At 39.4% G+C, this 24,998-nt stretch overlaps 2 protein-coding genes across 3 annotated transcripts in view; one reads left to right on the plus strand and one right to left on the minus strand.

Annotated features, from left to right (window-relative positions):
• LOC130909735 (glycylpeptide N-tetradecanoyltransferase 1-like) overlaps positions 1 to 24,998 on the minus strand; it is a 305,690-nt gene that overhangs the window by 173,888 nt on the left and 106,804 nt on the right. The gene's annotated exons all lie outside the window — the stretch shown is intronic.
• The window catches only part of pcdh15b (protocadherin-related 15b), a 268,709-nt gene that overhangs the window by 16,367 nt on the left and 227,344 nt on the right, over positions 1 to 24,998 (plus strand). For both annotated transcript variants that reach the window (XM_057826514.1, XM_057826513.1), the window contains exon 2: positions 16,505 to 16,676. In XM_057826514.1, the coding sequence (XP_057682497.1) occupies positions 16,541 to 16,676 (136 nt within the window). In that variant the 5' untranslated portion in view covers positions 16,505 to 16,540. The remainder of the gene's footprint in view (positions 1 to 16,504; positions 16,677 to 24,998) is intronic.

Below are 24,998 nucleotides of genomic sequence, written 5' to 3' on the forward strand. Positions count from 1 at the left end.
ATCGGTGAGTTAATTTTATCAATTGAACTTTTTAATTTATAATTGGACACACTAACAAACTAGTTTCAAGTCAAACTGAATTGCGAGCTGAAGTGCAGCCATCAAGACATAAAAGAAATTGCCAAAAGTGCCACATACAATTATGACAAAATTCACTGTTAAATTTTAGTAATCGTGTTGTAGCTGAATATATTGTTCCTTGATTGCTCCAGGTTATATGTTACAATATTACTAATAAATTCACACATGAATATAGGACAATTTTGAAATCTGGCCAAATTGGGGTTTTTCAGAGCGGAACTTTAAGTCACCTAAGTGTGTTTTTCCGCCATATATATATTTGCTAATTTGTATCATAAATGATACATTAAGCATTCATGCAGTTATCGTGGTAAAACAAATATAAATAAAGTGAGTTTGAACATTAGAAGGTTTGAAACAAAATTTGTACTGCGATGAAGTCCAGAAATGCTCTGGACCTTTTTGGTTCATTTACCTGTGTTAGACTACTTATTTCCTTATAATATTAAAAAAAGTAAATGTGTTATCTTCAAAATATATTCCATTCCAAAAATTCAGGCTCTGTAGCAACCTTTATGTTATGGAGTTCCAGCAAGAAATTCTAACCACTCTCACTACTGAGCATTACAAAGTACCATAATTTTTGGATCACCCACCAAATTTGACACGAAAAAAAGCATTTGTTCATAGATAAGCCGCACTGCACTACGAGCCGCAGCCGTTTTCACTGTATATGGGGTATTTACACCAAAAGATATTAACCGATAACACTTTATTTGACAGCGGCATCATAATACTAACATAAGACAAAATGAACCACCGTGAAGCGTTGAACCAATTAGCGGCAAAGCTTCATTGCTTCAAGAAGCTTCATTTGGCCATCACTGCTCCCTTGGGGGAGAGAGTCAACCTCTAATGCCATCTGCTGTCAACAATTGTGTAGTCTTACATGCCTCCTAGCATGCATTGCAGCGCTACAGTTGTAAATGACAATTCAAATTCATGTTCGTGCGAATTATTTCTTCAGTTACTGTTGTAGTTGTTCCATTAAATTGCTAGTTAGGGTATTTGGTAACACTTTGACAGTGGAACCATAAGGCTGTCATAAGACGATCATAATTATGACATGACACTGTCATGAGCATTAAAGTGCTGTACTGTTGTATGAGAAGGAATAAGGATTCAGCCGATTTTGCGGATTAATTAATTTTTTCGCATCACGCCAGCCAAACGGCTGCAGAAAAATGTACGAGGAAGAGGCGTTGTGAGCCTTTTTGGGGTTTCAAAAGGTTCCCATTCACCGGTGGATATTGGCAAAAACAAGCCCCACTACTGTGGGACCATGGGACTTACGAGGAAGTGAGTAAACATTGTGTTTTGTATTATGTCAAATACTGGAATCATTTTAATATGTAGGTGGCTTGCATTTTGTGGCCCTCTCCATGTGCCCGGTGTTTTGTCAAATTTTCCGACCAATCAGAAATTGCAACTTTGTGTTAAAATTAGCCACGAATACAGCAGTTACAAAGTAAACACTACAAACATTCTTTAAATAAAGGACTACTTACGTTTGATCATGGATGGGCATGTAAAAAGCTCTGCTCATACAGTACACATATTGTCATGTTAGCTGCATAACAACTGTAGCCGCCCTCCTATGAGTCTGTCGCTGCTTACGACTTCGCCGTGTAGTAAAGCATTATTTTGCCATACTCGTGTAAACCACTTGGCAGCTACACGCTTCTCCGACGCCGGACATTGTCCAGCTGCTTCCCCGCAAACGAGCCCTCTGCCCTCAGCAGGGGGAGGACGAGCTCTAACTTGTTCGCCGCCAGGCGAGTTGCCTATCGGCGAAGACAATCGACAACCCAGTCGTCATGTGAAATGATCCGGGCTAGTTATGTGTGATTTCCCGCTTCGAAGACTTTGAAACATCAGTCGGTTCGGGTTAGCATGTCGGCTAGCTGTCACGCCTCCTGGTTTGTTTACATTCTCCAAAGCCGGGGAAGGGAAATGACATAAGCCCGACTTAGGTGGCATAAAATATCGTTCGGGAGGTGCGACAGTAAAGGTGAAGTCGACAGTTTTGACCATTATGGAGTAATTTTGCCATGTCGTCCTGAATAAATGCATTTTTATGATTTCATATTATGATTTCATATTCATTTTAGCACGAGACTGTTATTTGTCATGACCATGCCATTTACTTAGCTATTGGGGGAAAATACTTGGATAAAAAGAATATCATGTAAAAATACTGGAGTAGGGAGACTGAAAAAATGACATTTTGCGGCTCTCTTCGCCGCGTTTTCCTCGGTGTGAATGATTCCCCATCAATGGGCTGCATTCTAAATCAGATGAAATTGTGACTCCGCAGACATCATCCACCTGTTGGGGACGCTAGAGGCCTATAATTGTAGGCGTGGCTAACCGGCAGATTAAGACTAAATTCTCGTCATCTGCACTTTGCGAAATAGTTGTAAATAGTCGAATCTTCTCAAAATATGATTCAAATTCACATAATAATGCTATTTAAGACTTTTTTTCTCCTGTCGTACGCACTTTAATGAATGCTTATAACAGATGCAATTTAGTGTTATCTTGGAAATTATCTCACTTTTGAATGTACCGTATTGGCCCGAATATAAGACGATGTTTTTTGCATTGAAATAAGCCTAAAAAAAAGGGGGTCGTCTTATATTCGCGGTCTAGACAGTATACCCATTCACAACGCTAGATGGCGCCAGATATCAATGAAGCGATGTTCTGTCATGATAGATCTCAGCTACTCTCATTTTATTGCAATGTTTTTCCTTATTCGGATTTGTTTCAAGACTACAGTTACTTAGATTTCACTTTGATGGTTAATGCAGTTATTGTAATTTTGTTGTTTTATCTCAATAGATTGGTTTATTTACATTTCAAAAACCAGAAGCCATTCATTTATGAATGTGATTGCACTTTAGTTTACATATTTAAATGTTCAGATATTATGATTTGAATGAGGCAGAATAACATGGTTTTTCTCTCAAATATATTGTTATAATCATTTGTTTCGGATGTAATTATTTTCTGTATAAAATTTAATTTGGTTTTCAAAAAGTCTTTTTTCAAACTTGAGTCTTGAAAAAGAGGGGGTCGTCTTCTAATCAGGGCCGTCTTATATTCGGGCCAATACGGTAATTATGACAGTCTTATGACAATCAAAATGAGGGAAAAAGTAGCGGCTTATAGTCCAAAAAGTACGGTACTCTCCATTTTTGTTTAACCTCGGATGAGCCAGTTCACATGGATTGGACGTACATCGTCGTCAATGGCATTAGTTAAGTTCAGAATGTTGACCGATTCTTTATTTTTGGTCCAACGTGGAGATGTTTTGCGAGAGACACTGATCAGAGAAAAAGCTTCTTACAATATTTAAACTGGGGCAGCCACTCTCCCAACTTTTTTTTTTTTTTTTACCACAATGGATTAAAAGTGTGCTCATTTCATTTCCCGCTGGGATTTTTAACTCACTTTTATTCAGAAAAAATGGCCCATCAAAAAATGTTGACCCACTTTATAAATTCAGAGGGGGTCAAGTCTGGAGTACACTATTTTTAAAATTTTATTTTAGCTAATTGTTGCGTGTGCTTTGTTTTTTTGTTGTTGTTGTTTTTTTTGTGTGAGTGGATAAAGGAAGCAAACATTACCATGCATTTAGTGTCTTCATTATGTCCGTAGTGGATGTACGGAGAGTGAAAACATTGTCATGAAACGTGAAAATATGATTCGCTTCGCCTGTTCTTCTCCTGCGCGGGTTGCCAGATATGCAGATTCTGGGCTGTTTTGGCCAGCAGGCACATAATCTTGTTAGGAACAATTAACTTGGTTGTTTTGTTGAATGGAAATCCAATCTTTTGCACAAGCTGTTGAAAAACATGAGGCAAAATCCTAACTGCAAAGCTGGAAACGTGAAGGGCGCCAGTTGAAAAACAAAAAAATGGTACGGTTCTGTCGGAAAAACACATCTGAAGTTGGGGGTAGGAACCTGATTTGGGATACGATAACGATGATAGAACAATTATCGATACATTGGTATGGAAAACATTCTACAAAGCAAGTAATACTGAAAAACAAGCTTTTTATCCTTCTGCTGTGAATTGGAATGAGTTTATCACTAGTAGACGTCCAATCCGTTTGAAGTGGGAGGGTGGCAGCGAATGAACATTCGTTCATTCGCTGCCATCCCTCCCACTTCAAACGGATTGGACGTCTATGGCGCCTAGAGTATATATTTCCCTATTCATTTTCAATACATACTTTTATACTGGAGTGTCAAGTCAAATTTAGTTGATGACAATGTTTTGCTGACAATGACAATAAAGTTCTATTCTATTGTACTCTATTCTAATTCTCGCGGAAGATTTTGGAAGCAACTTGTCAGCTCCTTTATTTATTCCTTTAGAAAACAGTGATACCTTTTTACAACGATATACAGTGGTATAAAAAAGCATCTGAACCTTTTGGAATTTCTCAGGTTATTGCATAAATTCACCATGAAATGTGATTCGGTCTTTGTCAAAATCACACAGATGAAAAAACAGTGTCCGCTTTAACTAAAACGCACCCAAACATTTATGTTTTCATTAGGGCTGTCAAAATTATCGCGTTAACGGGCGTTATTTTTTTTAATTAATCACGTTAAAGTATTTGACGCATTTAACGCACATGCCAAGCTCAAACAGATTAAAATGACAGCAAAGTGTCATTTCCACTTGTTACTTGTGTTTTTAAGTGTGTTGCAGCCCTCTGCTGGCGCTTGGGTGCGACTGATTTTATGGGTTTCAGCACCATAATTGTTGTTGACATCAACAATGGCCAGCTACTAGTTTATTTTTTGATTGAAAATTTTACAAACTTTATTAAAACGAAAACATGAAGAGGGGTTTTAATATAAAATTTCTATAACTTGTACAAACATTTATCTTTTAAGAAGTACAAGTCTTTCTATCTATGGATCGCTTTAACAGAATGTTAATGCCATCTTGTTGATTTATTGCTATAATAAACAAATACAATACTTATGTACAGTATGTTGAATGTATATATCCGTCTTGTGTCTTATCCTTCCATTCCAACAATAATTTAAAGAAAAATATGACATTTTGTAGATGGTTTGAATTGCGATTAATTACGATTAATTAATTTTTAAGCTGTGATTAACTCGATTAAAAATTTTAATCATTTGACAGCCCTAGTTTTCATATTTTAATGAGAATAGTATGCAAACAATGACAAGGGGTAAAAAATCAGTAAGTGAACCATCACATTTAATATTTTGTGGCCCCTCCATTTGGCAGCCATAAAATTCAACCGGACGCTTTCTGTAGCTGCAGATTAGTCTGGCACATCAATAAAGACAAATCTTGGCCCATTTTTCTCTACAAAACTGCTGTAGTTCAGTCAGATTCCTGGGATGTCTGGCATGAATCGCTGTCTTTAGGTCATGTCACAGTATCTCAGTGGGGTTCAAGTCTGGACTTTGAATTGGCCACTCCAGAACGTGTATTTGTTCTTCTGAAATCATTCTAAAGTTTATTTACTTCTGTGTTTTGGCTCACTGACTTGTTGCAGCATCCCTCCTCTTTTTAGCTTCAACTGTATGACAGACGGCCTCGGGATTTCATGCAAAACATCCTGATAAACTTTTGAAATCATTCTTCCATTAATGATTGAAAGTTGTCCAGGCCCTGAGGTAGCAAAACATCCCCAAATCATGATGCTCCCTCCACCATGCTTCATGGTGGGGATGAGGTGTTAAGGTTGGTGAGCTGTTACATTTTTCCTCAACACATGACGTTGCGTGTTACTCCCAAAGAATTCAACTTTGGTTTCATCAGACCACAAAATATTTTGCCAAAGCTTCTGTGGAGTGTCCAAATGCCTTTTTGCGAACATTAAACAAGCAACAATGTTTTTTTAGACAGCAGTGGCTTCCTCAGTGGTGTCCTCCCATGAACACCATTCTTGAGCATAGCTTTACATATAGTTGATGTGTGCACATAGATATTGGACTGTGCCAGTGATATCTAAGTTTTTAGCAGAAACGCTAGGGTTCTTTTTTACCTCCCTGAGTATTCTGCACTGAACTCTTGGCATCATCTTTGGTGGACGGCCTTTCCTTGAAAGAGAAGCAACAGTGCCACTTTCCATTTGTAGACAACTTCTCTGACTGTTGATTGATGAACATCCAGACTTTTAGAGATGGTTTTGTATCCTTTCCCAACTTTATACAAAACAACAATCCTTGATCGCAGGTCTTCAGACAGCTCTTTTGACCGAGCCATGATGCACATCAGACAATGCTTCTCATCAAGACATTTTCTTACCAGGTGTGTGTTTTATAGTGGGCAGGACAGCTTTAAGCCACTCCTCAGTGATTGGGAAAACACCTGACTTATATTGTTTGGTAAAAATTGGTTTCAATTGCTCTTTACGTCTCCTTAGGCAGAGGTTTCACATACTTATTTTCCCCCTTCTGTCATTGTTTGCATGCTCCCCTCATTGAAATATTAAAATCTGTTAATGTTTGGGTAGTTTTAGTTAAAGCTCTGTTTTTTCATCTGTGTGGTTTTTACAAAGATCAGATCACATTTGATGGTGATTTTATGTAGAAATGTGAGAAATTCCAAAATGTTCAGATACTTTTTCATGCCACTGTAATCGTGTTACCGCATTGGCCCGAATATAAGACGGCCCTGATTATAAGATGACTCAAGACTCAAGTTTGAAAAAAAAAACTTTTTGAACACCAAATTAACTTTTATACACAAAATAATTACAGTACATCTGAAACAAATGATTATAACAATATATTTAAGAGAAAAAGCATGTTATTTTGCCTCATTCAAATCTTAAAATCTATACATTTAAATATGTAAACTAAAGTGCAATCACATTTGTAAATGAATGGCTTCTGGGTTTTGAAATGTAAATAAACCAATCTATTGTGATAAAACCACAAAATTGCAATAACTGCATTAACCATCAAAGTGAGGTCTAACTGTAACTTTAGTCTTGAAACAAATCTGAATAAGGAAAAACATTGCAATAAAATAATGCAAACTGGTTAAACTTGAGAGTAGCTGAGAGCTGTCATGAAAGAACATTACTGCTCAAGTTCAGCATTCACTTCAATGATATCTGGCGCCATCTAGCATGGTGAATGGGTATAATGTCTAGACCAGCGGTCTCAAACCGACTCCACAAAGGGCCGCAGTGGGTCCTGGTTTTTGTTCCAACAGATCCAGCACAAACAGTTCAACCAATGAGGTTTCTACTAACATAAGCAGCACCTGATTGCAATCAACTGATTACACTTGTAAGAAACCAGATTGGTGAAAAGGTATTTGTCTCGTTTGGTTGGAATGAAATCCAGTACCCCCTGCGGCCCTTTGAGGACCGGTTTGAGACCACTGGTCTAGACCATGAATATAAGACGACTCCCACTTTTTCAGTCTTATTTCAATGCAAAAAACACTGTCTTATATTCAGGCCAATACGGGAATTAGAACAACAAAATTGTCAGTCTGTACCATTTTGCAACGTAACTCAATGAACAACTGGTAATTTGCTATGATCCAAAGTTTTGAACAGGCGTGATACTTTTGTGTGGCCACAGCGTACACATCTGATGTTGCTCACAGTGGTCCTCATTGTGCTCAGGGAGCTTGTGTGTCTGCTCAGACACATGGAAAATTAGAGAGAACATTGGTCACACCCCTGTCTGGAGCTGCTTGCGTTGCGGATGGAAAGATCAGGATGAGTGGATTGAGGACTACGAGACTGACGACCTGACTGACGACCTCCGACCTCCTGATTTTGGGCCAGTCTGGGTTTCAGTTTCAGTCTTGGTCATTTTTCGTCTCGGTTTTCGTCTTGTTCCTGTTTCAATCTTGGTCTTATCTTCCAACATTTTTAGTTTTAACTCAATGATTTCTGATTTTGTGCAAGTCTCAGTCAGGTCTCAGTCATGGTCTTGAGCACAGCACCAGGTCGTAAAAATTTGACACTGTCATGTATAAGTAAATATGGGAACATTTTGATTGTCGTTGCTGCAGAAGTACACATCAGACCAAAAATGAAGCAGATTTTAGTAGGGTAAAGGACTCGGCTGTCGTGTTTTACGAGATGATAAGACAGATTTGTTTCTCTTCAGGCCAGTAGGAACACTTCATTTTTTTCTGGTGTCTCTCTTCATCCCGATTTTGCTCCCTATCCTATTGTAAAACCGCAACTTCTTGGAGAAAAGGCAACCACGCAGCCAATTATTTTCACAACGTCATCAATTATTCGAGCACGATCTTTGCCTTCCGATGCTCCCGGCTCCCCGATGTCATGAATATTTGACGGAGTTGTCAGTCTTGAAGCGTAATTGCTTTATCTGCCCACCAACTTGACAAAGTTCGTCCAGATCAGCTTCGCTTCTGATTCCTTTGCGTTATTTACTTGATTTCTTTGACATGTTTGTTCTTCTGTTTTGTGCCTCTCCACTGTTACGGAACAGTTGTTCGCTTGTTTTTAAACTACTCACTAACAATATTTCCTCAGATAGTGATGAGCAGGTTGCAGCAGAGTTTAGATTGCCGGCTTGTAAATGGCCTTGGCAGCAGTGAGTTGCGTGCCAGCCCACGCCGCCAGGTCTAGGGCAGTGTGTCAACCCTGAATCGTGGGACCGGGAATTAGTTCATCCGCCAATTAGTTCACCAGGACAACGGATTAATACGGTCAGGGTGAAGAAACTACTCTGATTTACAAGTGTACAGCTGAATTGTAAAACCTGACAAATCTATGCGAATACAATTATTTCCCAGTACTTCAAAATAATGATTGTTTCTGATTGATTTGAGTTGTATTTCTGAGGTTTTCAAGCCATTTATGACACTCCAGTTAAGCTAAAACATAAGATTTACACAAGGGAAATGAATAGTAATGTGCATTAATTCATGATATAATGGAAACAGTATTGATGCGCTCACGAAAATTAGCATAGTGTTGCGGTATCATGATATAATGGAAACAGTGTTGATGCGCTCACGAAAATTAGCATAGTGTCGCGGTATTAACTCAGGAACCAGACAGAACAAAGCTCAGAGGCGTGAACTCTGTACGCTATCAAAAACAAGTTTATCGAGAAATTTTGGAGTACTCGCTTCGACTAGTTTATATTACTGTCAATTCCATTGCCTCTCAGTGGCCAAGGTGCGCATACAATCAGAACCTGTTCATAAGTGAAAAGTGAAAATACGAGTAATCGAGAACTGACTATATACAGTGGGGCAAATAAGTATTTAGTCAACCACTAATTGTGCAAGTTCTCCCACTTGAAAATATTATAGAAGCCTGTAATTGTCAACATGGGTAAACCTCAACCATGAGTGACAGAATGAGGGGGAAAAAAACTACAGAAAATCACATTTTTTGATTTTTAAAGAATTTATTTGCAAATCACGGTGGAAAATAAGTATTTGGTCATTACTAAAAGTTCATCTCAATACTTTGTTATGTACCCTTTGTTGGCCAAACATTTTCTGTAACTCTTCACAAGCTTTTCATACACTGTTGCTGGTATTTTGGCCCATTCCTCCATGCAGATCTCCTCTAGAGCAGTGATGTTTTAGGGCTGTCGTTGGGCAACACGGACTTTCAATTCTCTCCACAGATTTTCTATGGGGTTGAGATCTGGAGACTGGCTAGGCCACTCCAGGACCTTGAAATGCTTCTTACAAAGCCACTCCTTTGTTGCCCTGGCTGTGTGTTTGGGATCATTGTCATGCTGAAAGACCCAGCCACGTCTCATCTTCAATGCCCTTGCTGATGGAATGAGATTTTCACTCAAAATCTCTCGATACATGGCCCCATTCATTCTTTCCTTTACACCAGGGGTGTCCAAACTTTTCGCAAAGGGGGCCAGATTTGGTGTGGTAAAAATGTGGGGGGCCAACCTTGGCTGACGTCCTTTACGTAGAACAATATATTGAAGCGAATTTCAGCAAGCCATTCTGTGTGCCACATTTGCTTTATTATTATTTTTTTCTGATTAATAATTTCAACAATCTCGCAACTGGCCTTTGTTGCGTTCTCTTTCGACTCCCGGGCTCTTGCGGAATACTGCTGCTGTGAAATTAAACTAGCTTCAAGTTGGTCCAATTTCTCGCTGCGCATCTTCCCTGTAATCTTGTCGTACATGTCAGCGTGTCTTATTTGGTAATATCGCCTTACATTGAACTCTTTAAAAACAGCGACGGTCTCTTTGCAAATAAGGCAGACACAGTTTTTGCGTATTTCAGCAAAGAAATAGTCCAATTTCCACCTATCCTTGAAGCGTCGGCGGTCGCAGTCAACTTTTTGTTGATTGTCGCCATTTTAGAAAATTGGAAGTAAAAAGTCACACGTGGTAATGTTGCTTCGAGTGCTACTGCCTTTTGGTGGGTAAATGAGGAGCAGTATTTAGTGTGTCAGCTACTTCATATGCTGGTAGCAGTACTGTTGACCAATTTATTAAGTCTGTGTGTGGGCCAGACTTTATTGATTTTATGACAGAGGCTGGGGGCTGGATGAAATTCGACCACGGGCCGCATTTGGCCCCCGGGCCTGACTTTGGACATGGCTGCTTTACACAGATCAATCGTCCTGGTCCCTTTGCTGAAAAACACCCCAAAGCATGATGTTTCCAACCCCATGCTTCACAGTGGGTATGGTGTTCTTCGGATGCAATTCAGTATTCTTTCTCCTCCAAACACGAGAACCTGTGTTTCTACCAAAAAGTTCTATTTTGGTTTCATCTGACCATAACACATTCTCCCAGCCCTCTTCTGGATCATTCAAATGCTCTTTAGCGAACCGCAGACGGGCCTGGACTTGTACTTTCTTCAGCAGGGGCAGTGCAGGATTTGAGTCCCTGGCGGTGCATTGTGTTACTGATAGTGGCCTTTGTTACTGTGGTCCCAGCTCTCTGTAGGTCATTCACTAGGTTTTTTTTCCCACATTCTGTCTCTCATGGTTGAGGTTACCCATGTTGACAATTACAGGCCTTTCTAATCTTTTCAAGTAGGAGAACTTGCACAATTGGTGATTGACTAAATACTTACTTGCCCCACTGTATTGTGAAGAGGAAGTTGAGAGACACCAGACACAACACTGAGGATGAGCTTCAGGCCGCTATCGAAGCTTCCTGGGCCTCCATAATACCTCAGCAGTGCAACAGGCTGATTGCCTCCATGCCACGCCGCATTGAAGCAGTCATTTCTCCAAGTATTGAGAGTATAGCTGATATAATTAATTGAAGATTGACTTTTTTTTGTATTAAAAAAACTTTTTTTGTATTGCTTGGATGAAATATGCTAATTTTTTGAGATAGGGGTTTTTGTTTTTTCTTGACTTTTTTTGCCAAAATCATCACTATTAAAACAATAAAAGGCTTGAACTACTTCATTTGTGTGTAATGAATCTAAAATATATGAAAGTCTAATGTTTATCACTACATTACAGAAAATAATGAACTCTTATCAAAATATGCTATTTTTTTTTAGAAGGACTAGTAATCGAGAACTGACGATAAACATTGAAAAAAAAAAAAATCACTATTCTTTTGGCAGAATCGCCAAACCCATCAGATTCTTGACAAATATCTCCATCTCTCATCATTCAGTGGATGCCCACATTCAGTCCAAACATTATCTCAGTCCATCTTCCCGAAAATTGACAGCGCCATCAGCTTCGAACTCAATCATTGTTAGCCTTTTTGTGTGAGGAAGGCGTAGCAAATTGAAAGTGGAGACGACATTAGAGGAGTAGTCAAGCAGTGGGAATGAGATATGGGATGTATTGCCATCCACGCAATTAGACCATTGAAGAAGTAATGAGGGGCGGAAAGGCGGCGGCTTATCCCGGCGCCTGACTGTGGGCCGACGGTGGCACGGCCATCTGTCAAGGTTTGCCACGTTGTTACGTCATGCTAACGGTAGGCGTACTTCATGCTGTGTGTTACATGAATGGTAGAATGTTGTGGGTTTAGCTAGTTTGTGTTCACATTTCAATTCAATGGTTGCCATGAACAATGGACATTCAATTCATTTAAACTGGGAGGACTGGCTGTGACTGCCAATCTTTTCGTGCCAATGACGGAGATGGATGCTCAATGGGATGTGAAAATTGAACAAAAAATGTACTTCAAATACAAAAACATGTTGTATAACATAAGCAAATTAAGTAGTGGTGCTGTGAAATCAAAATGTAATATTTTGTATAACTTCCATGGACTTCGGCAAGGATTCATACAATTTATTGATGAAGTCATCAGGAACATCAAAGAAAGCAGTCTTGCATGCCTCCCAGAGTTCATCAACATTCTTGGGTGTATGTAAATCTGATGTTGGTAGATTGTTTTCTTCTTGGAGATGAAATGCATGTGTGGCAGCTTAGCATTTTTTTTTTTTTTTCCTACATTTGCCGTCATTTTTTTTGGAATCAAAGCACCGTGTACCGGAAAAGCATTCCGGCCCTGAATCTTATACCGGAACTGCGTTCCTGACCATTCTGGCCCACTTTCACCCCTGGTCTGCACCCTGAGCGATAAATAGTCTGAAATATCAACAAATCTTAGCTGCCTCTTACATTCCTAACCATAAAAAGGGACAAATTCTGCAGCAGGATGGTGCACCATCGCATACTTCAATCTCTACCTCAGAGTTCCTCATGGCAAAGAAGATCAAGATCCTCCAGGACTGACAAGCCCAGTCACCAGACATGAACAGGACAAAAGAAGAAGCATGGAAGACGAAACCCAAAAACGTTGATGAACTTTGGGAGGCATGCAAGACTGCTTTCTTTGATGTGCCTAATGACTTCAATAAATTGTATGAATCCTTGGAATTTCTTGGCCAATGGAACTCATACAAAACATTACATCTGGATCTCACAGCGCCACTACTTAATTCGCTTATGTTATGTAAAGGGCTGTCAAAATTATCGCGTTAATGGGCGGTAATTAATTTTTTAAATTAATCACGTTAAAATATTTGACGCAATTAACGCACAATTGCCCCTCTCAAACAGATTAAAATGACAGGACAGTGAAATGTGTACTTGTTGTGTTTTACGGAGTTTTGTCGCCCTGGCGCTTGGGTGCGACTGATGTTATAGATTTCAGCACCCATGAGCATTGTGTAAGTAATTATTGACATCAACAATGGCGGGCTGTTAGTTTATTTTTTGATTGAAAATTTTTCAAATTTTATTATTATTGTTATAATAAAGAAATACAGTACTTATGTACCGTATGTTGAATGTATATATCCATCTTGTGTCTTATCTTTCAATTCCAACATTAATTTACAGAAAAATATGGCATATTTTATAGATGGTTTGAATTGCGACTAATTGCGATTAATTACGATTAATTAATTTTTAAGCTGTTATTAACTCGATTAAAAATTTTAATCGTTTGACACCCCTAGTTATGTAACATATTTTTTGTATTTGAAGTACATTTTTGTTCAATTTTCACACTACTTTCTGTAGGCGACAAAACTTTTGTCTTGCCAAAATTTGACCTTTATGTCTTCATTAAATGATGAATCTTTTTTCAGTGAAACAAATATATTTTTGTACATTCAACATCATTTGGGAGGGTCTTAGCTTTCATATGAGCCATTTCTGAAACCAATTGAATAATTAAAAGTCAGGTTATTAGCAATTTTTTTCTACAAAATGGATAAGCGACAAGAAAGGTGCAATTTCTAACACTTCACTGCCATTGACGGCGCGAGACGTCCACTCCATTTTGACTTGCAGGGGTTCATTCGCTCCTCCCAGTCAAAATGGATTGGACGTCTAGTGCTGTCAATGGCAGCAAATGAGTTAAATATGAGAAAAGCTCTCATTTGGATTTCGACAAAGCGTACCCGCTGGATGACATGCTAATTCCTCTAAGTGGAACAAATACAATCGGAAACGCCTTGAAAATCTCCTCAAGTGACCCGACGTCGCAATTGGTTTTCATTGTTGAATTATTTATCCAGGGTGAAATCAAACAAAGATATATTCTTGCGCAAAACAAATATTTGGCGCTCCGGGCAATTTGACGCCTTGTTGCATAATTTCTCAGCAAGGAAGATGGGTAATATGCTGCAATATTTATCTTTTCTCTCTCAGCAGAGCCGTCATTTAATTTTACACGGATGCGCTGTGATTTGCGATGTTGGGCTGCTTGTTTTTCTTCATCATTTTGTTTCATTGCAGTTCGCCCGTAGGTTCGAACCCGCGTGACTTTGCTTCGTGGCATCTGCGGTCATGTTTTTGTTCCTTGTGCCTTTTGTGGTCAAATGATAAGGGGCTTATTACATGCAAAAGAAGGGTCCTTGAAGGCAGACGTGTGGAAATGCCACAAATTGCTTGAATTATGCGGCACCACTTGAAGTGATATAACGGCAACAAGAGCGGGTTGTGTTGACACCGTGCCGTCGTGTCGCCAAATTGTACTCTGGCTGTTGAAAATATTCCAATTACAGCTCAAGTGCGTGGAAAGAGGCGAGGCGACATGAGAGGAAATGGCGAGGAAGTTATTGATAAGATATAATATGAAGAAGAGTGGTGTGAAAAAGGACAGGAAATGAGTTGCAATCTAAGAAGAGACACCTTCATGCATTCATTTCATATCGTAGTTACGGTTTCTTTCAGAGGTCCATTATGTTAGACAGCTCTTTAAATGTTAAACTCATTTGGCTGCCATTGATGGCACTAGATGTCCAATCTGTTTTGATTGGCAGAGGCAAATAAAAGAATGATTATTGTTACAGTTGTCCGATAATGCTTTTTAACTGATAACTGACATCCTCAATTGTCCAACTCCAAAAATCTGATACCGATATATGCGGTCGTGGCCTTAACATACAGTATAATGGCTATTTATATTGTGATGCCCCACTGGATGCTTTAATAATGATAAATGTAACAACTTCAAGGTTTTCCAAATAAACATTCTGTGAAAAATAAGAGAAATACTTCAACTGAAGTTATGGAAAAAGTGCCTAAATTGCACCACTAATATTATTGTTGAAATCAAAATCGTGCTAACCTCAATGTTCAATTGTACATTCATATTGAAGGCAAATGCATATTAGCCCAAAACCGATAATGAAAATGATGTCGATATTATCAAAGCCGATATAATTTTAAAATGCTTTTATCGGGTAACTCTATTCCTTATTTTTCATTTGCATTTTTTAATTTGAAATACTGAAAAATGGTTAAAATAAATTTTTTTAATTTCATGAAAGGGAAAAAACCCTGTAGATCTCCTGTTTTTATGTTTTTAATTTCAATGATTTTCCGTTATTAATTTCCATTATTAGATTTAAAAAAAAAAATTTTTTTTAAATAAAGGAATTTTTAATTCAAAACCGAAAAGTGAAAAAAACAGGAAAAAATTTTCATTATTATGTTTTTATTTTTAATTCAAAATGTTTTTTCTCTATTTGTTTTTATGCTTTTTTAAAAAAAAATGTATTTACAACATTTTTATTTAATAATTAAAATTATCATTATTAAAAAATATTTTAAATTTTTATATTTAAATTTATCATGCCATCATTTTTTAAAAATTCAAACCCGAACAGTGGAAAAAGCAGGAAATAATTTATTATATTTTTATTTTTAATTTTAAAAAAAAAGGAAAATAAAACCTCAAATTTCTCTTTTTAAATCTTTTTATTTACAGTATATTTATTTAATAATTTCAAAAATTATTATTAAAAAAAAAAAAAAAATTTCATTTTTAAATTTATAATGTCATTATTATTTTGTTTAATTCAAGACCAAAACGTGGAAAAAGGAAATCATTTCCTTATGTTTTTAATTTATAAAAAGAAAAATAAAACCTAAATTTTCTGTTTGTTCTCATTTATTTCTAAATTTTATTTACATTGTTTTTATTTAATAAATATTGAAATTATTATTTGAAAAATTATTAATTTTTAAATTTATAATGTCTTTATTATTTTGGTTTTTGATTAAAAACCAAAAAATTATTATTATTTTTTAAAAATACTTGTATAATTGTTTAAATTTTTATTGTTTAATATTATTTTTAATGGAAATCAGTGCATTCTTTCATTCCTTTAACGAGAATAATTAAGTTAATCCACGATTTAATTTTGCAAGCCACACAAATTGATGTGGCGGGCCGGATCAGGCCCCCGGGCCTCAAGTTTGACACCAATGCCTTAACACGTCAGCTAGCAATTTTTTCCATCAAGGTTTTGAATAAAATAAATTCAACAAAATACAAAAACAAATCTGTCTACTCCAACCCCAGCAGGGTTTCTTTCATAAGAGAGGTTCTTTGTCTTTTTTTAAATTGAGCTACATTCTGCCAACTACATATATTTTCATCTGTCTGTTATTACTTGTTGTAACATGTTCCTGTCTCGTCCCCACACAGCTGGGTGCTCGGCAGACGGTGGTGAAGATAGCTGCGATGCACTTAATGGGACCACCGTCACATGCAGGGGTCAAATGGCCCTGCAAAACTGGAATAGGAGTGCTTTATCTGCTACTCTCGCTGCTGCTGCTGCTGCTGCTGCTATCAACCTGTCTAGGCCAAGACACTGACGGTAAATGGAGCTTTTGTTTTATGTTTGCATGCTTTACTGTATGCACTAGTGCTGTATGATATGGAAAGATCTCCCATCATGATATGGGTCATTTTATATCACGATGTCAATATGCCACGATACATTTGGAATGATTTGGTGAAATATGGTTAAGATAATCTTTCACTCTCTTTATTTCTGGATTAAAATTAAACTGACCTGGCACAAAAGGTAAAGGAATCAAGTAGCGCCGCAGCCTAAAACCATCTAGTATAAACAGACACAGCACATGACTATACATTTTTACTAGGGTTGTTCCGATCATGTTTTTTTGCTCCCGATCCCGATCGTTTTAGTTTGAGTATCTGCCGATCCCGATATTTCCCGATCCGATTGCTTTTTTTTGCTCCCGAATTCAATTCCAATCATTCCCGATCATTTTTCCCGATCATATACATTTTGGCAATGCATTAAGAAAAAAATGAATAAAACTCGGACGAATATATACATTCAACATACAGTCCTTGTACTGTATTTGTTTATTATGACAATAAATCCTCAAGATGGCATTTACATTATAACATTCTTTCTGTGAGAGGGATCCACCGATAGAAAGACTTGTGACTTTGTAAATTGTGACTAAATATTACCATCTAGTGCAGGGGTGGGCAATTAATTCCACAAAGGGCCGCAGTGGGTGCGGGTTTTTGTTCATACCCATCATGAGGACAGCCTTTCACCAATCTGGTTTCTTACAAGTGCAATCAGTTGATTGCAGTCAGGTGCTCCTTGTTTTCACTGAAACCTCATTGGTTATACTGTGTGTGCTGAATCAGTTGGAACAAAGACCAGGACCCACTGCGGCCCTCGAGGACCGGTTTGCTCACCCCTGAGCTAGTGTATATGTTGAGCTTTCAGTAAATGATACTGCAGCCATGCCCCAATGCATGATGGGAAGTGGAACCATGATGGGAAGTAAAACCATGACTGTGCATTGTGCTACCAATGGATATATATTCTCTGCTTTGGGAAATAACTTAAGGTGTTAAGACAAAGATCAATTGCCACCTTGCATCCCCACATTGCTTCCCAGGATATTTCTAATCACAGGGAGAGGGATTGCAAAGTTTTAGCCAATTGAAGAAAGGCTCCAAAGTCTGCCAAAATTCACTCTACTCATTTTGCGCTGCCTTTTATCTCTCTATATAGGTAAAACGGCGTCATTACAGATTGAGCATGACAATGAGTGAGAGGGTCGTGCAGCGCATATAATAATAGCGTTAAATATTTTAACGTGACACATTTTTTAATAAATTAATTGCCGCCGTTATCGGGATATTTGTGATAACCCTACGTTAAGCCTAAACTAAAGACTCTGGAGGAGTGTAACATATTATGTCTGTAACGTTAAATACAATTAGAAAACGATTTAATTAAAATATATATATATTTAAAAAAGGTATGGCCGATATTTTTTTGCCGATTCCGATACTTTGAAAATGACGTGATCGGACCCGATCGATTGGGATGCCGATCGATCGGGACATCTCTAGTTTTTGCTTATTCAAAACTGAATTTACCACGGATTGGAACCTGTTCTCGGCTCTCTTGTTCGGCATCCGTGTTGTTGTGGAGACGACTTCCGACGCGCAAAAGTGACACTGCTCATTAAGAGAACGTCACGCAAATAAACGAACCTGATTGCACGGTTACTTTCGTTCGGGCTCGAGAGGCCAATGAGGAGCTGGGTCCCAGACTGTTCTCCCGGTGTTTAAAAAATACAGGGAGAACAGTCTGGCCGTGCCAGGCAACTTGGATGTAAGCTCCTCTTCTGGCTCAGCAGGTGGCCTTTTTCCCATAAAAATGTTTTCCAAAGACCTCGCTGCTCGTAGCGCACAGCCAACAGCAGCTAACATTACTGTTTACATTGACTGGGCTGCAATCACCCCAGTAAGGGCGGCCAACCACTGGAGGGAGACGTACACACATCTGTACTCTAATTAGTACAGCTGTGTCAAGAGGCAAAGCCCAAATTGTTCATTATTTCTCTTCAGCCCGGTAGCAAATGCGCCATGGACTGGTATCAGTCCCCGGCCCGGTGTTTGCAGATCACTGCTCTAAAGCACTCTTTCCACCAGGGCCATGTTCACATTTTTTCCCCCACTGACTGAATCGTCTAATTGTACAGAACTAGTATGGTCCCTGACACAGGAAAATTGCTTTCTCAAAGCTGTTCTAAAATAATTGCAACACAGCCAACGATCAAACGGATCACCAACTGGCCTGGTTGTTAGGAAACGGCACCTAGTTTGGCTTTAACTGGCAAGCAAAATGAACGAAATTGGAATATCCACATGAAACGTTTTGAGCAGAAAAAGTCATTGCCAGTGGCGCTGGTGAAGCTCAGCACGATACCCGCACGGCTTTCAGCTCCATTTGTCAGAACATTAATGTTACGTTTATCGTTTGGTCCTTGAGATTTATCTGGTTGACATTTAGCCGACACGAGTGTGCTGATATTCAGCTAAGGCTACGCGGATGAGAGCGTCAAGTGTGTGCGGGGTGAGTTTTTCCACAGATTTCAATTTCAATTTCTCACCAGCCGTTAATTCCCAGATTATCACAATATCTACTACGATAGGATGGATCCACCTCATTTCATTGGTTAGCAGTGTCTACAACTCATTGGCTGCCATTAACAGCAACGGACATCCATTACAGTTGAGGTCAAACGGATTGGATGTCTACTCCTGATAAACCGATTTAAATTCACAACAGAAGGATGAAATGAGCGACATGAGTGGACTTATAAATCATCATTAGTAGTGAAAGAATTTTTTAAAAAAAGAAAAAACAGCTTAGATGATGGATTCTGAAAGATATGTTGAACACTAGCCATGTTTACAAGCTGACTTTTATTCATACCGATTCAAATCATTCCGAATGGAAATTTCAGATCAGCTGTTTACATGTCACTTCATCTATTCCTATCCAGCGTTTACATGTGACTGCCTTTATTCCGAAAGGACGTTTGACAACTGCCGTCTGACATGCGCAGATTAATCAAAACAAAGCGTCACGTTGCAAAACATGGAGATCGATCGTCGGAGTGCTGCTGTTTTAACTTTAACCCACTTGTTGTGTTTGTGGGGTCGTATCCGCTTCTGCTGTTTTGCTCTTTTGCCTTGTAGTAGCCGGTTTTCCACCGGTTTCTAATCTGGTCAACGCTCCAGTCTATTCCGGCTTCATGTAACCTCTCGTGAACTTTTTTAAATAGTTCACTGTTCCTCGTTTTACGCCCGTCTAAGCGAGCAATTATATTCAATTCTTTTAAAGTTTGAATTAAATACAATCTTTCCGCCGGACTCCAATTAGGTGCGCTGTGCTTGGAAGCCATGTTGCAAGTGACGTTACTTACATCACAAAGTGACGTCACCACGTCAGTACGGAGCATGTGCAGAAAGAACGCAACCAGACACCATTCCGCTTCCCTGTTTACATGATATAATTTTACTTCTAATCGGTTTGGGAAAAGGAATATTCCACCCCTGTGAATCGGAATGAAATTCCATTCCGTTTGAGCCTGTTCATTCCGAATGAGGTGTTTATATGGAACACATTTATTCGGTTTGAACAAATATTCCGATTGTAATTGGAATATTTGGCTCCATGTAAACGTGGCAACTGAGTGACTTGACACGAAATTGTTTTCATGATACAAGCTGTTGTTCAACTGTTTTCCACTGCTTTGACTTGCGAACAATCAATAGTGGCGGCGATTATTGTGAATTCCATTCATTTCAATGGGCCAAGAATGTTTTTGCATTCCGAGCGTACTTATTGGACTGAAACATGAATATTTACCGTATTGGCCCGATATAAGACAGCCCTGATTATAAGACGACCCCCTCTTTGTTAAGACTCAAGTTCGAAAAAAAGACTTTTTGAACACCAAATTATTTTTTATACAGAAATAAATTACAGTACATCTGAAACAAATGATTACAACAATATGTTTGAGAGAAAAAGCATGTTATTTTGCCTCATTCAGATCTTCATATCTGAACATTTAAATATGTAAAGTGCAATCACATTCGTAAATGAATGGCTTCTGGTTTTTGAAATGTAAATAAACCAATCTATTGTGATAAAACAACAAAATTGCAATAACTGCATTAACCATCAAAGTGAAGTCTAACTCACTGTAGTCTTGAAACAAATCTGAATTAGGAAAAGCATTGCAAACTAGATACATTTTGAAACTTTTCTTTGTTTTCCATTAAAAATGAATGGGCCAGTTTTTGGCAAATTGCCGGGAAACCGTACATTTTATCAAAAAAATTTTCGCTGTCACTTTTATGCCCCTCGCCATCCCGGAATTTTTGACGCCTATCTTGTGTGTTTTCGTCAAAAACTGACGGACTAGTAATAATTTGAAACTTGTCTTTTTTTCCCATTAAAAATGAATGGGCAGGTTTTTGGCAAATTTCCGGGGAACCGTATATTTTTTCCAAATTGTGTTAATAACCTTTATTCCCCTCCCCGTCCTGGAATTTTTGATGCCCAAATTGTGTGATTTGGTGAAAAATTGTAGGACTAGATACATTTTGAAACTTTTTTTTTCTCATTAAAAATGAATGGGCAAGTTTTTGTCAAATTTCTGGGGAACCATAATTTTTTTCCAAATTCTGTATACAACTTTTATGCCCCTCACCGTCCCGGAATTTTTGATACCTAAATTATGTAATTTGGTAAAAAATTGTAGGACTAGATACATTTAGAAAATTGCTTTTTTTGGGGGAAAATTGCCGTTTACGGGCAAACGGAAAATTTTTCGGGGACTTTTGGAAAAGTCCCTGCGTTGCGCAAAAATTCCGGACGTGTCGGTACTTGAATGGTGCCGATCGGTCAAGTGGTTCGGGTTGCGCAGCGCGCCGAAGGATTCCCATTCAAAAAAAAAAAACAGAATAACATATAGGGAGGCTAAAGTTGTAGAATCACACTACCTGGTCTTTCCTTTGGAACGATCAGGTAGTGTGATAAAACAATGCAAACTGGTTAAACTAGTAGCTAAGATCTATCATGAAAGAACATTGCTTCAATGATATCTGGCGCCATCTAGCGTCGTGAATGTGGAGCGTAGCTGAGATCTGTCATAACAGAACATCGCTTCAATGATACCTGGCGTCATCTAGCGTCGTGAATGGGTATAATGTCTAGAACGCGAATATAAAACAACCCCGTCTTTTTCAATCTTATTTCAATACAAAAAAAACACCGTCTTATATTCGGGCCAATACGGTATTTAAAAATAAATACATTAAAAAGTATTAGAAGAATTTGGGGAGAGTCGGAACGGGGACGCACAGTCCAGGCAGGCTCCCCCTTGATTTTAATGCATCATACTGAGGGTGTACAGGGTGACCCAAAAAAAAGTTTACACTCAGTTGACTGCTTGTTTAAAAACCATTGAAACATATCTAAATAGGTTGTCATGCTTAAGTGATTCATTAAGGTCACTCAATGCAGCTGGTAATCTCTCGTCTCTACAATTCCTGTGCTTCTGCTGAAAATGAAGAAAACTTTAGCTGTATCTGAATTGCTGCGCGCCGGTCTGACACCTACTGAGATTGCAGCAAATCTGAGAATATCCAGATGCGCAGTCTACAAAGTTAAAAAGAAGCTGAAAGATACTGGAACAGCCTCCCGAAAACCTGGGTCTAGAAGTGCCGATCTGTGCGGACCAAAAAGTTGATTGACAAGGTGATATGTGGCCACCCCAGAGTCCAGATCTCAATCCCCTGGATTATAGCATATGGGCAACTGTGGAGGACAGTGCCTGTAAGAAGCCACAAACGTCTGTGGCAGCCTTGGAGAGGTCCATTGTTAGATCTTGGGAAAAGATGACAGCATCCTACATAAAGAAGACCTGTCAAGTGTTCCGCAGGTGCCTGGAGGCTGTTGTGACACTTAAGGGAGGACACATTGAAAAATAGCGTGTACTGTACATGTTCTTTACAATAATGTATAATTTATGATTAAAATCTAATTCTAAACTGAATAAACATGGCATTTAAGTTGTATTATGGCAGTGTAAACTTTTTTTGGGTCACCCTGTAGGGTGGCTAAAACCTTTTGGGGGGTGCAGGGGTGACGTGGTAAGCCCCGCTATTCACGCACCTCTTTTACTGCACCACATACATTTTACTCCATGGAAGGGGGGGCTCCGGCGAGGGATGGTGGAATGTGCGGCTGGGAAGAACTTCCATGCGCCGGTCCCACTGTCCTCAGCCGGGCTCTGCTATTTTAACGAATACACTGCACTACCCTCCCATGCAATCCCATCACCATCGATTCATCTTCCGCATGCTCTGCGGTCAGGTTGCGGGAACAGCAACTTTAATCCCAAGGGATTCCCAGGCCAGCCGAGAGACAGTCTCTCCAGCGTGTCCTGGGTCATCCCCCGGGCCTCCTGCCAGTGGGACGTCCCATCACAGTGCTGGGTAATGTTGCGTTTTCGCACATGTGGGAACTAGGGACCAGGAACTCAGGTTCCGAGAACCATTTTAGTTCTAGGCCACAGTAACAGGGTGGTAGGTGGGTCCCACACTTTTCTCTATGCCATGGCTCCCGGGCATGGCCTCCTCTTTGCTTGGACTGTCGGTTGCAGGGGTAGGGGGGTTGGGGCTTCGGTCCCGCACCACCCTTCAGCGGCTTCTCGATGCCATCCAGCTTTCACCTTCCCCTCTCTTTTCTACCAGATATCCTACTTGGGCCCCAGCGCGGATCATTGGCTGAGTGCCGGTGGGTCGGCGGGGTGTCGCCCACTCCGGGTAGGGATCCTGTCCTGACGTGGGGGTCCCGCGGAGTGCCGTGTCGGTTGGGGGGTTGCGGCGGTGGCTGGTGGGCCGTCAGTGGTGGGGGCAGCCATGGGGGGGCGGTGGCGCATCCCCACATCCCTTCCCTGAAGGCCAGTTAACACTGGAAAACCAAGCAGTGGCCGACTCGGCCTTTCCCCAGACAAATACTCCTAATATTCCCCAGCAATGGCTGATTTGGTCTCTCCTCAGAAAAAAACCCTGAACTGCTTTTGAACAAGCAAGTCGTTGTCTGACACACAGCAACCATTCATATGTAAATGCAACCACTAGACATACATTGTGTTGGTATGTGACCCAAACGTTTGTGTTCAAGTCAAGTTACATTTATTTAATTACATTTATTTATTAAGTTTGACACTTTTTACACATTTTTAACTCATTTCTCCCATACTCCACACACAACGACAAAAAAAAAAAGGCCCAAATGTGTACATTGTTTTGAAGGGGAAAAAAAGCGTCTTAGAACTCCAATTTGAACGTAAAGCAGGAATTGTGTCTATAGTTTAGAAGGACTGAATCAGGGGCATGGAGCATTAATTGTGGTCATTGTGTCTGAAGTTAATGTTTAGTGTGTATAAACGGCTGTTGTCTGTTGGACAACGACTTGCCAATTCTAAAGCACTTGGGTCATTTTGGCCACCTCTGAGTTTTCCGGGGGAGAGGCCATATCGGCCATTGCTTGGGACTAGTCAGAGTACCAGAATTCTCTGGGACTTCTAGTGTTAATGGGGACGTGGATGGTCCAGAGGACTACCCTGGGTCCCTTGCTGGAGCTGCGAGAACAGGTACGGGCTCCACTGGCTCAACCCCCCCCCCCACGATTGGCTGAGGACGGTCCGTGGCCCTGGGGCAGCCCCTGCGCAGCATTACCACTTGTCTGCAGGACTAGAGTCTGATGCGATTCAGAGATGACTGGATGAAATTACACACACTCAAGTAAAGAGAATGTCGATGCCAGGATTAGCGATAGGGAGCATAGAATAGGATGTCAATATAGCCACACGTACAAGTAATTCACATATTAGTGGGTTCTACACCTCACATAGCTGATTTGTGTACGCCCCACCCCGATTATTCACGTCTCTTTTTGAGCCATCCCCCCTCCTCTTTCTCCTCAGCCCTCCATATGGTGTCCACAGGAAATACAATTAGCTAACGATAGCACCACTATATTCATTGGTAGTGTAGGTGTTCAATATATTCCTTGTTCTTGCTAAAAAGAAAAAAAAAAAATCAAACGTGAAAATCATCACAAAATATATATCTAAAAAGATTTTTTTAAATTCTCAAAATAATAAAGCCGTACAAGTCCAAACGGACTGACGTTTATTGCAGTCAATGGCAGTATTGCAGTACCCTTGTCCATGAACTTAAAAATAAACATCAAACATCGCCCGGGAAAAAAAACTCAACATCTTTGGCACTGAATGATTTAAAGATACAAGTGTTTTTCATTTTAATG

This window comes from Corythoichthys intestinalis, chromosome 21 (genome assembly GCF_030265065.1).
Source record: "Corythoichthys intestinalis isolate RoL2023-P3 chromosome 21, ASM3026506v1, whole genome shotgun sequence".
Classification (NCBI taxonomy): domain Eukaryota; kingdom Metazoa; phylum Chordata; class Actinopteri; order Syngnathiformes; family Syngnathidae; genus Corythoichthys; species Corythoichthys intestinalis.